Source organism: Drosophila kikkawai, chromosome 2R (assembly GCF_030179895.1).
Source record: "Drosophila kikkawai strain 14028-0561.14 chromosome 2R, DkikHiC1v2, whole genome shotgun sequence".
Lineage (NCBI taxonomy): Eukaryota > Metazoa > Arthropoda > Insecta > Diptera > Drosophilidae > Drosophila > Drosophila kikkawai.
Window position 1 is genome coordinate 26289658 of NC_091729.1, and position 15099 is coordinate 26304756.

General features: G+C 38.3%; 1 protein-coding gene and 1 long non-coding RNA gene across 2 annotated transcripts; one reads left to right on the top strand and one right to left on the bottom strand.

Annotated features, from left to right (window-relative positions):
* Positions 1–7519: 7519 nt before the first annotated feature.
* Positions 7520–8438, bottom strand: LOC108072283 (ELAV-like protein 2). The gene is made up of 2 exons (XM_017163350.3): positions 8385–8438; positions 7520–8327 (listed from the first exon to the last, which is right to left on the bottom strand). Exon 2 carries the CDS (start codon positions 8317–8319, stop codon positions 7606–7608), a length of 714 nt encoding a protein of 237 aa, XP_017018839.1. The 5' UTR covers positions 8320–8327; positions 8385–8438; the 3' UTR covers positions 7520–7605.
* A 135-nt stretch (positions 8439–8573) lies between these two features.
* Positions 8574–10274, top strand: LOC138928026 (uncharacterized). Its single transcript, XR_011444492.1, has 3 exons — positions 8574–8938; positions 9071–9410; positions 9824–10274. It is a non-coding gene; the product is annotated as an uncharacterized lncRNA (long non-coding RNA).
* Positions 10275–15099: the final 4825 nt, after the last annotated feature.

Genomic DNA, 15099 nt, shown 5'->3' on the forward strand with positions numbered 1-15099 from the left:
AATGAATTTTAAGCTAAAAGCTGAAAAATAAAGATTATTATTATTTTAGATCATAAATTAAACCAAAAGATATTAGTTTTCCATTTAAAACTCATTGTTTGCAGCTTTTTCAAAGCCTTTTCATTACCAGCAGCAACCCTCCTTTTTCCAGCTAAACCCCATTAATCTGCTTGCCAAAAATTTTAAATACCCATAAACAAGGATCATTTATCATACCTACGCTCTCCCTCACTCCCACCACTAATCGAATATAGATAACAAATCCCCCAAGCAGCACGTTCATCCTTTGCAAAGTTTCAAATGCCAATAATTCAAAAATAAATAACTCATACGCAACGTGGGCCTCCACAGGAAGAAGGAAGACAAAAAAAACATAACAAAAAACAATGAAATAAAGGCAAAGTCACGCCTGCCAAATGGTAAAAATGTTTCCGAGTCAATTGTAAATATTTTTCCCATTCAGTTTTATTTGAAAAGTTGCCTTTGTTTCTCTTTATTGAAGGGGGCATGAAGGATGGGATGGGAGCAGTAAAAATGCCACCACCTAATGAAACAGCAACCCCCGAAAAATGTTTTAAAGGGCGGCGGCGGGTACATATACCTGTACTCCCCCGTCAGGTTTTACACGCTCGTTACGTTTGATTTATAAAAGTTGATGTTGTTGAGCGAGCGCACAAATTAATTGCCGTTGTTGGTGCCTTGATAAATTGCGTATACGCCGCATTGTACGCCGGAGAGTTCTTTAACAATTTGTTAGGGGGGAGTGAGCAGGCAGAAATATTTAAGCAATAAATAAAATGCCAAGTCAAGTTTAGTTCAAGTTCGCAAAAATATCATTCCCGGGATAAAAGTTAGCCCCCCCGCTTGCCATTTAGCAGTTGAAAAGATATTTTAACAGGGATTCCTTGCATTTAATTAATTGCCTTACTTAGCTCCCAGGTGCGATTAACAATGGCAGCTTAAGCTCTGGGCTTTAGATCATTGGCACGAGATGGGGTTTAATTGGTAATGTAAAGGGTAGGAGTTAGGGGTTGAAAGTGGGGAATAGGGTGTTGTCTTAAAGAATATTTATGTGGAGGTATTGTTATAAAATTAATTTATGTAATATTTATGTTTATCTATTACTTTTTAGCATTTAAATTTCTTTTATAACGTATTTCTTAATTTTATTAAATACTTTAATGATTTATTTATTTTTGAAACATCATTATTTCCTCTTTAGTCATCTTCCATAATTTAAAATAATTTATTACCCTAAAAAAAAAAACCCCTATATTGCAACTCATTTAAGCCTTACTCGTTAAGCGTTAATGCCTAAAATGTCCTTATGCCACAAAACGGTTATTAAACACTTCCCTTTTTGGCTGTCCAGCCGCTCACTTACCTGCTTCTACCAGCTTAACCCCGCCATAAATTATTTTTCTTAACGTTTTCTGCGCTGCTAAGGGGCCCCTTGCTGCGAAATCCAACGAAAGAAAGTCGGTACTTTGTTTTAGCATTTCTCTTAATTTGTTTTGGCAATGGCAATGGCTATTGCTGTGCGAAAAGAAAACAATATTTCTTAAGCAGTTTTGGGGAATGCTGTGAGGATATTTCACTCGGTTTTCTCGGACCCCGCGCGGCGCCAGCGGAAATGAAAACTTAACGCTTATTTGAGCCTTCAACAGTGCACATAAATCACCAGACTGATGTCGGTCGGAGGCTACTGGCTTTGGCTCTGCATTTTGCCCCCCGCCTCCCTCCGATTTTGCTCTTGGTTTTCCTCGATTTTCCCGCTGCTAAGCGAAAAATCTGCTTTTCCAGTTTACTTTCGGGGTCTTTTAGCAATCGCCTTTGGGAGTCTGCTTAAGCTAGTGTTGCGAAGAAGTTGGTTTTTCTGAGGAAGTTGTAATTTTTTAGCTTCAAAAATGAAACATATTTTGCTAAGATATATTTTCTAGCTTGATAGGTCTAATATTTATTTTTATTTAATTTTTTGTTTTTGGTTTTTTAATTTATTAATATATTCTCTAGCATACTTTTGCTTTTCTAGTTATATGAATATATATAGCACCTGCCATCACTGTCTTAGGCAATCGCATTTGGAGTCTCCTCCTAGGGACTCCTGTGCTCCTTTCTAGTTTGTTCTCCGTCTGGGGGCTTTGTCTACGGGCCTGTCATAATTCCGTCTCTAAATGTTTTTCGACCGCATTATGCTGATGACGACAAGGACTGCCATGACGATGATGATGATTGGGCTCATATGTGCGTGAAAAGTGTTCCTCTCGCTTTTCCGCTATTGCGGCGTGTGCAACTTCCGCTTCCGTTTTTGGGCGCACCGGAAGCGGCAGACGCCTGTGGCAGGCACTTTCACTGATTGCTGCTCCCTGGCTCCCCTGCTGCTCCCCTAAAAATCAACCCCCAATACACTTAAATACAACCCCCACTCGTTGATTTGCCTGTTCAGTTATTAGCAGCAGCAGCAGCAGCAGAGATGGGAAATAAAAAATCTTTCCCTGGGAAAAACTGCATTTGATTGCCCCGAGTCGAAATGAGTTTCGTCTCGGAGCGTACATTTTGAAGTAATCTCAAAAAATTTTCGCTTTTCCTCATTTGATTCAATTACACCTTTGGGTGTTGTAATTTTTATTTTTTCCCCTCTCTTCCTTTTGGCTGGGGGAAATGGCTAGCAAAGGGAAATGAACATGAAAGGGAAGAAAGGAAGCAAAGAAAATTCAGGACGAATGAAAGAAAGAAGTGTAGTGCAGCTGTTTTTAGCAAAAAGATGCGTCTGGGGCAGGTCTTTAAGTGGAATTTTTGGTTGTATCATTAGGTGCAGTGAGAGAAATGGGTAACAAGTTGTAGAAAATATAATAAAAAAAATGAGAAAGGTAATGAAAAATTTATAAGAAATTTATTATGAATTTAAAATGTATCTAGGTAGCTTTTTCGCGAAGTTTTGGGATAAAAAACTATAAAAGATATCTTTATTTAATATATATTAAATATTTATATGTTAAATATATATTATTATTTCATTTTATATATTTCTCTTATAATTTTACCCTATTTATATATTATTTCCTTAACCCATAACCCATTCTTTCAAGTGCCGAGGTCATTTGAGCTCCTTTTGGGCAACAACAATGGGCGAAAATGTGAATTTCGCGCTACTATTTAATACAACAAGGCTGCTAATTTGATGCTGCAACAATGCAGGCAACATTGCGCTGCTTTTAGCCTCATTTTCCGGGCTCTCACAACCAGCACAACCCCCTTTGAGCTCGCCACAAGCTTATAGAGGAAAGCCACCCACCCACAAGCCATGCATCCATCAGAAGGGCGGCGTGGCGTTTGGTCGCCTTTCTGGTTTAGCTTTAATTTCATGCTTACTTTAATGCGAACAAGAGGGTTTTTCCGAGGGTTTTCTCTACTTTACCCTCCTCGCTGCTCCACGTTGACTTTGTGCTGTAGTTAACGGCTTTTGGCAAAGGGGGAGGGTTCGAGGTTAACTACTTTTCATGAGCTTAATTTTAAATTGAGGCTGCTGCATCGTCGGCGGTGGCGGCGGCTTCATTTACTTTGTGGCCCCGGCTCCAACTTTGTTGCCAGCTAACTTTTACGCGGACTGTTTTAGCAAAAAGGCAAAGTTAACTTTGTGGCTCAAATCCACCTTCCCCCCCCCCCCTTTATTCCTGTGTATAAAATTCTATTAGTAAAAGGCAAAACCGGTTGCAAGGCCATTGAGTTATTAAGCCAACTAATTGCTTATTTGCACAACGGGGAAAAGCCATGCGATCTCTACGATCCTCTTGCAATTTGCACTCAGCGCGAAAAATTGCCACTCACGCCCCCCGTTCACTGGCCGACGGGGGCGTGGCCTCTAGCTGATAGCGAATCTCATCATCCCCAGTCTCCACCAGCCCCATCCATTTTATTCGTCCATTCACACAGCAACGCCTCCTTTTTAATTTTCTCGCAGTTTTTCAGCTTCAGCGTTTTGAGTGAGTGAAGTTGCTTGATTTTTCCAGCCTTGGATTTTTTAATTGCGCCGCCAAGTTGCTCCTCATGATCGTGAGCTTAATTAAAGTCCAGTCTTTGGGGGGGAGAGAAGGAGAGGTGCCTTTGCGTGTTGATGACTCTATCGGGGAATGGCAGCTTATCGGCGGGCATCTCTTGAAATTAATATATGATATTTGCAAAAAGCTAATTAGAGGGAGATGCTCTTGGGAAATTCAAAGGAGAATGATTGGAAACATTTAGAAAAAGATGATTTTAATTATAATAAATTTGCAATAGAAGCTACTTTCTTGTTATAAATTTTATGAATATATTGTATTCTCTTCTCTTTCCAAATATATTCTAAAATTTGCTTGAATAACTAAAACAAAACCCTTAAATATTTACACAACCAATTTCCTATTCAACCAACCCAATTAAAATGCCTTAATCCAAGTAAAACATTTTCTGATAAATAAATCAGGTAAATAAATCAAATCTTATGCTCAAACAAGCCTCCTTTATACCTTAACTTTGACAGAGATAACAAATTAAATGCATTTAAGTTCAATTTAATTACCTGCAAATTTTAAAGCAATCTCAATGTGGCAGCGTTTGCAAATGAAATTATAATAAACCGAAATGAGCCTTAAATATTTACATTTACACTTTTCCCCAGGCTCTAGTCCCTCCTCCACCCCCATAAGTTGTTGCTTTACAAATATTTTCATATGCAACCTTTGGCTCCTGGCGGAAAAACACTCACACAAACAGCAAGTGTGAAACCCTTTGAGACGACGCACTAGACACTCGAGCTGGGAAAGCAGGCAAAAAAAAAGATAGGGAAAACCCTAAAGAAGAGTCCTGAAAAAAATGGTAGTACAAAAAAAGCAGGAGAAATTATTTTATGGCAAGTGTATGCGCTGTGAAATTATTATGAGTTAGTGGCAGTGTCTGGCCTGGGTTGGGAAATATATATCCAAGTAACTGCGTTTGCTATTCGCTTGAATTAAAATGAATTTAAGTGGTTTGCTTTTGGCCAAAGTTGCTCGGGCTCCCACACACACACATGCAGACAGACAGAGGGCAAAGGGCAAGGATATGCTGGCAGGATATGCAGCTAGGATATCCTGCTAAGCAGGAAAAGACAGCTTAAATTCATATTTAGCCATGAGATGTCTGCAAAGTTCCAACGAGTTATTAATTAAACGAAAAGAATGGGTATCACAGGGGTTTTCCTGGGAAAATTAATTCATTTAAAGTACAGAAGGGTTTTGTTAAAAATATAAAATAAGAGAACCTTGGTTTAAGTAATATTTATGTAATTTTAAGAAGACTTAAATAAAAGGAAATACTTCTTTAATAGTAAAATTAGTCCCACTTAATTTAAATTATTTTATTTGAGGTATTTACAGCTTGTAAAAAGAATAAGAATTTAATATTGAAAATATTTATGGCTTAAAAAGCTTTTATTTTCCTTAAAAATATTTTTAATTTAACCTTTTAATTACTCTTTCTCTTCTAAATTAAAGAAAAATAAAAACAAAAACTCCAGCTAACTGTCCAGAAACTTGTAAATAAATATCCTTTACACAACTGACACTTCCTTCTTGTAATTAAATCTAAGAAAGATCAAATGGAAAACTCCTTAAAAACACATTCATCCATCTTCATAAAGTTCAATTAAACCCCGAAAATTCCACAGAAAACATCTTTAGGCATTATTCTACACCAAAAAAGCAACTGCTTACATTTATTTTTACCATTTCTGTTGTATTTTTAATTGCCAGTTGAATGCAGAGACAGAGTGCAATCAATTTGCTGAATTGTGTGTTCTTGTGCAAACACCTTAAAATGCCATAAATTCTCAACGACTATTTATTGTTTTTATCATCGTCCTCCGTTTGGGGGCTGCTGACCCAGTTCCCGAATCGAATGGAATCGAAAATGGATGACCCCTCCACAAAACACTCACATCATTCATGGCCATATCTTTTGGATACCTAAGCCATTGTGCTCTTTGGCCAAACAATACGACAAATTGGTATTGCATTCGTTTCGCTTTTTGCCATTTTCGCCAAATTGTTTTTATGCAAAGCATTTGCATTTAACTGCTGTTTCGAGGGCTCGATATATATTTAGTATATCTGCCATTTATATAGGCCATTAATATTGCATTCATTGTTGTGCTCGAAATATTCCATCGATCTGCATCGATATATATATGGTATATGTGTTTTGTCAGCGTTTTTCCCCTATTGAGATTTTCGGGGTTTTTGCCAGCGAAATTAATTTGCGTAAATTGTATTAAATGTTTTGCCTGGGCCAGCAAACTGTGCAAATTTTAATTGAATGCCTTTTGTTTGCCTCTGAATAATTTTGCAGCAAAATGTTTGTTGTTAAATCGTTTGATGGGCACAAAAACAGAAAAAAAAGGAGCGCAGACAGCGCACAGGATTTTGCACTCGTCGCGATAAACGGATAAAGCGCGAAAAACCACCGCAAAAACCTTTGGCAGGACCCGGAAAATGCAATTTGAACGGTTCGATACTAATTGGTTTATAGATTTTATTATGTTTTAATTATTTCACTAACAAATAAAAATATGTGCGCCTTTGTTTATATCAAAGTGGAGGGAAATGGTTATTAGTTTTTAGCTAATCCTTTGGTTGGTATTTTTAGAGTCGTTTTTAATTTGGAATTATGAAAGGGAAAGGGGAGTCTCTGTAGGGGAAATTTGTGTATTTATTTAGTAGGATACTAAGGGAAATTATTTATTATAGTGTAACTGTTTTAGAGGGTCTTAATTGAGGAGAAATGATTAGTTTCCATACATAAAACTACTTTATTTATCATGTAATCTCTCTCCTTGAACTCCCTAGAAGTTCAACTTGCTTCCCAGCCATCAATCAATCAATGCTTAATGCATGCCCAGCATCCATAACCAAGTTATTGACTAAATTAACATTTTATCAAGAGGAAAATATAAAAACAACAACCTTAATTAAAAAGCAAAGAGTCCAAGGAGCGGCTGAAGTAAATAAATCTTTTAACGCGCGACACGAGACGCATTCAAAATGCTAAATTAGTAAAATGTCACTTTCGCTTTCAAGTCCCTGGAGAGGGAGAAGGGGGAAAATTCCCTGGCTGCATTGTTGTCGGCACCGATCAAAGCCGCAAAATCCATCCAACGACGACGACGACGACGGAGATGCGGCAGCCACATAAATTATCACGGCCTAAGCAGGCGCAGACACTTGCCAAAAGTCTCGGCCGAAAAAGGGGTGAAAACGGGGAAAATGCCAGGCGATGCGAACTGGTGTCGTGCGAAATGTTCCACATGTGGCAAGAAATGCATTGACACACTTCAAAGGCTTTTCTTTTTCTATATTTCAGGAGCCAGGAGACTGAAAATACGGAGTAATTTAATGACTGTATACACCTCGTTAAATTGTAATAATTTTTAATGAAATTATATAATATTATTGAGCAAAAAAAGAGAAAACTCCAGGCAAGCCGATTTAGCCAGGAACCTTATAATGTTTAAGATGCATTTATATATCAGCTTTTATTAATGATGACTAGGTGAATATTGTTTATAGAAATGTAATGGAATATGGCAAGATCTTAATCTAAATCTGAAAAGATAGGGTCACGAGCCGGCGGGGGAGACCAAGGCCTCTCCAAGACACCCTCTGCACCCAGCGGCGGTGAGGGATTCCAACGACCCTCCTCTATGGCCTGGGCTTCATCCACTCTCGGGTTTTCTCGCCTCGTGAAAATCTGGACAGAGATGGGGCGCTTGGCCCCTGGAAAGCAGTACCCGTCGAGAGCGATCTTGGCCTTCTCGGCGTCGGCGGGCTCCCTGAAGCGCACATAGGCCACATTTAGCTGCGGCTCCATCATCCCGTTGAACTTGTCGCCCACGACCTTCACCCTCGAGAGGGTGCCATGGGTTTCGAAAAGGTTTTCCAGCTCCTCCTTGTTAACGTTCACCGGCAGATACTTGACAAACAGATTGCACTTGGCAATGTCAATGCCGCGCGGCAGGGCGAACGACACCTTAAGGTGCTTGCCGCGCAGCTCGCGTCCGTTTACAATCATTTGGGCCACGTGGGCAAAGCGGCTGTTGACGAAATCCACGAATCCATAGCCGACACATGAGCCGAAATTATCTCGAATTATCTTGGAGCTACGAATGGCACCAAATGTAGAGAAAATGTCGTACAGCTCCTCGTCGGAAGTATCCTTGGGAAGGTAATTGATGATGAGGTTAGTGGGACGGGGCTTGGCATGGGGTTCGTCTAGAGCCTTGCTGGTCCATTCCTTGGGGTTCTGCATGGTTTTTGCTAGAGGTAAATGATGAAAATTAACAGAAATTAAAACATTTGCAGGAGACTACGTACGAGGTTTGACAGCAGCGAGAAGAAAAGAAAACCTATCGCTAGAGATGGTATTTCCTGTTGGGAATGAATAATCGATATAACATTATCGGTATAAAAGCTAAGAAGTCGATAACTCACATAAATTTTAAATAGATTTTAATAAATAACAAACAAAAACCAAATGTTTTCAGTCTTAACCCCCACCTAAACCTGAACATATTTACGAGCTGGTCAATTACATAAATTTAACTATCATAACATCAGTTAGCACAAACGATTTGTTTAACTATTGTGTCCCCAAGGCAATCGTATAAATAAAATAAGTGTGAAAATGGTAAACTACCTTTTGGCTAACTAGGAAATCCACACACAATATTGAGAACTGAATGGCAATCTGAATTGCATCGATTCTCGTAAATAATGCTCGTTTTGGCCAGCGGATATCTCTGGCTAACTGGAACTGGATTTGGGCCAATAAAACCCGGGCTTGGGCATAAATCTTGAGCGGCAAATAACCGCTTAGAGCTCGTGTATCTCAAGGATAGCTTCCAGTTGCAATACAATCATTTTCTCGCGTATGTTTCCTATTTTTTCACAGAAAAAAAACAAAATATTAGGTCATCCAAAAAGGATAAAAATGACCCAAAACCCTAACCCATATACACTTAAATTAAATAAAATATCCAATAAAAATCCCCTCTTGACAGCTTCTATTTTCAGTATCAACTTCAAATTGAATTCCGTGAGTTCCCCTTTGGACATCTTTATTCCATCGCCGTGGACGTGACTTGGCCAGTTTTTTCCACTTTATCCCCGATGTCCCATGATGTCCAAGGTCCATTCTCGAGTCAATCAAACAAAAAGTTGCCTCTCTCGCTGCATTTCCATAAGTTAACTACCGTTCTGGCACTCCGAAACACATGTCACGCACTTCTCGAACAACTGGGAAAAGCTGGAAAAGCCCACGCCGCGGCAATTTCAACTGCACTTCACCAGCTGCCCCAGTGGAGACCCGGGTATCTGGAATATATATACAGAATATATATAGTAAGTAAGCCCACGCTGTACCGCAAGGCGGAGAGACAAGAAAAGTCGCCAGGCCATTCTGTAAGTGGAGCGAACAAAATAATCAAAATGGGAATAAAATCAAAACATTGCTGCGGCCAACTGGCAATTTGCATGCGAAGAACGAGCAGCAAAAATAGAGATGAGCTGATTTATTACTTTATAAATGTTGATATTTTTTATTTATATATTTTAAAAAAATAGTATACATTTATAAATATGAAAATTAAGGTGGCATTGGTACGCCTTGTTAATGAAGATAAGGGATAGGGTCTAATATATACATCGATATCATAAGTTCCAAAAATTTGTTTTAAAAAATTTATATATATTAAATTATTGAGATATATATAACATTTTCTTTTAATATATTAAATTGTTTATTAATTTATTAGCTTCAAACCAGCCACAATCCCATCTCCGACTTGCTGGCTACTTGAAGACATCGCTGGAGGCGCCTCTTTTGCAGCTGGCCTGGCGGTAGCTGGGAGCCAAGAGCTGTGGACTTGAAGAGGAGTTTCGAGTAGGAGAAGTGTGTGTTTGAAGACACTTGTTGGCTGCCCGCCAGCAGAAGAAGATGATGACGATGATGAGCATGCTGATGATGATTGCGAATATTGCGGCGATGATGACCGATGCGCCGCGACCGACGACAGCATAACAAATGAACATTTAGACGGAGTTTGCAAGCAAAATGCCAGCGGCCTCCGCAACTCTCCCACTTGGATTCAGAGTGAAAAGAGTTAAGGACTTCAGAGTGGCAGGCAAAGGCAGCTTTAATCAAGCGTTAAGTGATGGGGTTTAAATAGGGAGAAGGAAACTAGGTATCAAATCGTACTGGAAATAGGTCAAAATTGTACCCAAAACTGGCAGAAATATTTTAAATATATTTTTAAATTATTTTATAATTTATATATAATTTATAAAACTGCTGAAAAGTAGCGAAAAATATTTAAACCTATTTTTTAGAATAATTTAAATTTTAAAGTAAAGATACCTAAATTTTTTTATCAGCTTTGGTTATTCTGTGTGTTAAAACTTCTAAGAAATATACCCCACCCTGTATCAAAACACCTTGAAATCTCCCCAACTCTGGAAGAGTGTGTGCGAAAAACTTGGCGTCTGACTTGAGTGACTTTGGTTAACTGGCCGTCGAGGATGTCGTCGTGTTCATCACACAGGAGCAGGAGCAATAACTGCGATTGCAACGACTCCTCCTGCTGCTACTCCGCCTTCTTCTACTCCAACTCCAATTGCCTTTGTTAAACGTTTGCCTCTCAGGCTCAGATTGGAGTTTTTTTTTTGTTGTAGCTTTTTTCAATTCAGTACGCCAGCTGGCAACTCTGGGCTCTTCCAGGCGATGAGTTGTTGAAAAGTTAAAATGGATTTTACGCAAAGTTTTTAATTTGCTGCTGTTATCCCACAAATCGTTCTATTCTCTCTTTTCTGCGTATAATTATAATCTTTAATTTCTTGCTAGGGAGACTTCTTAATGATGCCAGAGCTCTTTTTGTATATAAAATAAGATATAAAAAGATTTTGTTTTTCTAAGAAATTAGAATTTGAGAGAAAGAAACTACTTATTCTATAGCCTCCATTTTGTTTTAGTGTGACCTTTTCTCTGTAATACTCAAAATGTTATCGATTGTCAGTGGCAACTGTACTTCTAATTTGAATGGAAACTCTTTAGAAACTCAAACTCTCTCTCAAAATCCTAACGTTTTCCTTGCTTCTATTATAAAACCCCGATTGTTCTGGTAACTTCAATTTTATCAACTGTCGAAATTTTGCATTAAAACTTACACAATGCCTTTAAGGGACACCAGAGCCCACGCAAAGCAGCTTTTGAGCCAAGTCACCAAAGCGACGTCTAGACATTGGTAAACAAAAGACAAAAGCCATGCTTTTTGCCACCACTATTGATAAAGAACAAAAGATCCAAAAAAAAGGGGACACCAAAAAAACCGTAAAAGTGGATTGGAGGTTTAAGAGAGGTTTTGCGTTACAGTTTTGGTTTCCAAAATATTTTCTGCATGATTTTTGACAAAGTTATAAGCTAAAATAATTTTGAATGCTATTATTAACGATTAATATGGCTTGAAGAATTTGTAAATATTTTATTTAGAGTTAAATTAAATTTTAAAAATTTGTATTTCAAATTCTGTTAAAAGTTAAGGAACTCTCTAAAACCAATTGAACTCCCTCTTTTCCAGTTAGTCATTCAATCTACTGACATTTCAGCCTGTCTTTCACTTGGGATGCTTAAGTATTCAGCGAGCAATTTGCAATTTATATTTGGTTAGCCAAGTTGTCAGGCGAAGCGGTTGCAACGTGAGACAATTGCAACAACCGGCAGGCAGCAGGCAGCAGGATGCGATGCACAAATTAGTTAAATTACACAGGCGCTTTGATTAGAAAAAGTGGCTTTGGCTGTTGCATCTTCCAACTTGGCATCTTTAGCATCCAGCTCTTGGTGTTGCCATCTCTTTTCGCCCCGCCTGTATTTTCTTTGGCAGCTTTTGGCCGCTAACGAAGCTCAATTCGAGCGCCAAATTGAAATTGATTGTGACATTTGATCATGCGTTTGCCAGGCCTCTTCGGCAAAAAGAGAAGGCAATCGAGGTAAGCGAAAGAGACAGCAGGAAATCTAGGTAAGAAAAAGAGACACACAGAGCTTGTTGTCTTTGGAATTTGTGCGGAAAATTGCTGGAAACGTTAGGTAGGCGCGCACGCAGGTGTGTCTGGGTTTTCCATCCACTTTTGTTTGCGCTGAGACTTTTCTTCAGACTTGATACGCACTGGATTAATTGGAGGGATGTGCATTGGGTTGATGAGTTGAGCTGCGAGACAACTGGAGAAGAACTAAAGGAAGACCGAAGAACTGGAGAAAGACCTGGAGCAGGTTCACCTGCCAGCTGGTGGGTCTTTCTGTCAGAGATTAACTTGAGTTTTTATTTTAAGGCAGCGGAGAGAAGGTGGAAAAAAAGATGAAATTGCTTTTCCAATAAAGGAAAGAAAGGGAATATGGTAATACTAGACAGATGAGGCTATAAACTTGGCTTAAAACAGGGAAATTCAGTTGATGTTTTTTGAGAGAAGTTAATACAGCTTTGGCGTTGAAAAGAAATAATTGTTTAGAGTTAAATTAAAGATAAATCGAAATGTTAAATATTTATTTGAGGTAAAAGAAATACTCAAAAATTAAAATAAAATACTTTAAACTATATAAAATTTATATAAATAAAGTGTAGTAATTTTAAAAGTTTTTAAAGTAATTTAATTAATATGTAGACACAAAATCTTCTCTCAAGAAATTTTAAACCTAAACTACTAACTTTCTTCTTCTCCTTCATAAGTAGAAATAAGAAAAAGCTAACCTAACCCTCTGTGTCTAATCTTATTCTATGAAAACTCGGAAAATTCAACGCTTGGAGGCGAGGAAAATCCCCACATGAATAATTACGACGCACGCACAGTTCATTTAATTTCACTTGAAGGGTTATGAATGGTGGTTGGTGGCACAAAACCCTTTCAGTATGAAAATATTTAATGAAGAAATTTATAAGAAACTTTTGCAGAAAATGGCAGCAGACTGTGGGATGGAAGGCGCTAAAAAATTATGAACATTAAATGCAAATTAAGCTAATCAATTAGGTCGGAATTGAGGCTTAAAATTAGACATGCTTTTGGAAAAGACAGTGAGAGGAAATTGTGGGGGTATTTTTAATGATTTTATGGTAAATTTGATGTTGGAGAAAAAAAGGAAGTAAGTTGAAAGTTATTGATTATTAAAACTTCTAATGTAAATTCTTAATTCATAATATAATAATAAATTTAAAGTAAATTTTCCAAGTATTTTCTATTTTTCCCCAGTGTTTTCAAGTTGAAAATACCCGGTAGTAGCGACTTCTGGCCCATTTGCTGCCTGCTAACCCAATTAGCCAGAGGAAGGACTGACTCTCTCCACTCCCAAACTCCCGCTTACAACTAAAGGAATCCCTCTGGCACCCAACTCCTCTCTATAAATGACCGACATTTAAATGGTGATCAATTGGGGAGTCCTACAGGCACCTTACCCCTGCCGAAAACCCTTTGAGTTCCTTCCCTAGTATCTGTTGCCATTGCATAGCTGAGTTAATGATTGGAAATTAATTTGTCAGCACCAGGGAGGAGTGCGGAGGAGGGAGTGCGTGTAGGGGATTGTTCCTGGGGGATTACGCAATTGCGTAGACAAATTGCCGGCAATTAGCAGGGAGTCGGCGGAGTCACCCAAAGACGACGACGACAAAGGCATTGTCCCGACCGATTTCCATAGTTGAATTCAGGTTTAGGAGCTGAGGAGGTGAGCTCCACTTAACGGACAATGGCCATCGATCTAGGGAGTCATTGTATCGATACGAATTGAGGACTAGATTAATTGTCAGATGGGAATTTCTACAGGGAAATAAGCATTCAATGGGTAATGGATGAAGTAATAGATGAAGTAACATAGTTATCACCATGAGAGGTCATCAGTTTTATGGGAGTATGTGGTGTAGTTTGTTGTAGCTGCTAAGGGTTTTATTGAAGTTGTTTTGTGGTAGTTTTTATTTGTTTTCGATACGAAGACAAAGGTAGATTGACGGGAGTTCCTGAAATGGTTTTAGGTTTTTATTTAAGAGAAGCATTCCTAAGGCCCTGGTTTTTGTCTTAAAAACTCCCACCCAAACCCAACTACATCCTTTCTTTCTCTCCATAAAGTAAACCCCTTCCTTGAAAAACTCCCACTAAAAATTCAATTTTAATGTTTCATCTAAACGAACCGAGAAAATTCCCAGCCAAAAAAACAATAAAAAGGCGTCACTGGCTGCCAAAAGCCTGAATGGGCCTAATCAAATTAAGTACTAATCCTTGAGAGAAAACCGCCAACAATTTAAAATGATTGTTAAGTAAATTTCCCAAAACAATTACCGCTGGTCTAGTGCACAAGCCGCCACACTCGGAGAAAATCTCTGGCCAGGCGCAGGCGCAGTTGCTGGAGAGTGGTCTCCAAATTCTAGCATGCGATAAATTTGTCGCAGGACCAAGGACTCTTTCGGTACGCTTTGCATATGTGTAAATTTGTTGGCCAGATGGCCATTGAACAAGACAAGACAACAATAATGAGTTGGCTGTTTTTGGGCAGGTAAGCGGGGGGAGTCAGGGAGGGATGGGAGCAACTTTTTGAAGTAACCGAAGGAAGGATAATCCACTTAGGAGTGCCTTTCGCTAGTGTACAATGTCCTGGCGACAATGATGGGGTTTACACAGGGGAAAATAATTATTTAAAAAAGGGATAATTCATTTTAAATACAAATAATAAGGTTATAAAAAGACTAAAAAATCTTTAATTCAATTTGGAGTTGTAAGGAAACCTGTTCTAAAGGTTTTACATTTTATATTTAGGTTTTTAATTATTTTAAAATTATTTTTTATATTAAAGTTGTATTTTTAAATACTTTTTTGTACACTTTTGTGACTTATGCCGCCTTAAAAAATATTTAAAAATTGATTATTGAAGTAGAAAAATTAATATTTCCCCAGTGCATTCTTGGCACATTGTGGAGAAATTGTTTTATTACCCCAAAGCGAAGCCGTTGAGTGTGTGTTGACTGAAAACAAAGGTGCGCACAATAAATTACATTGTTACACG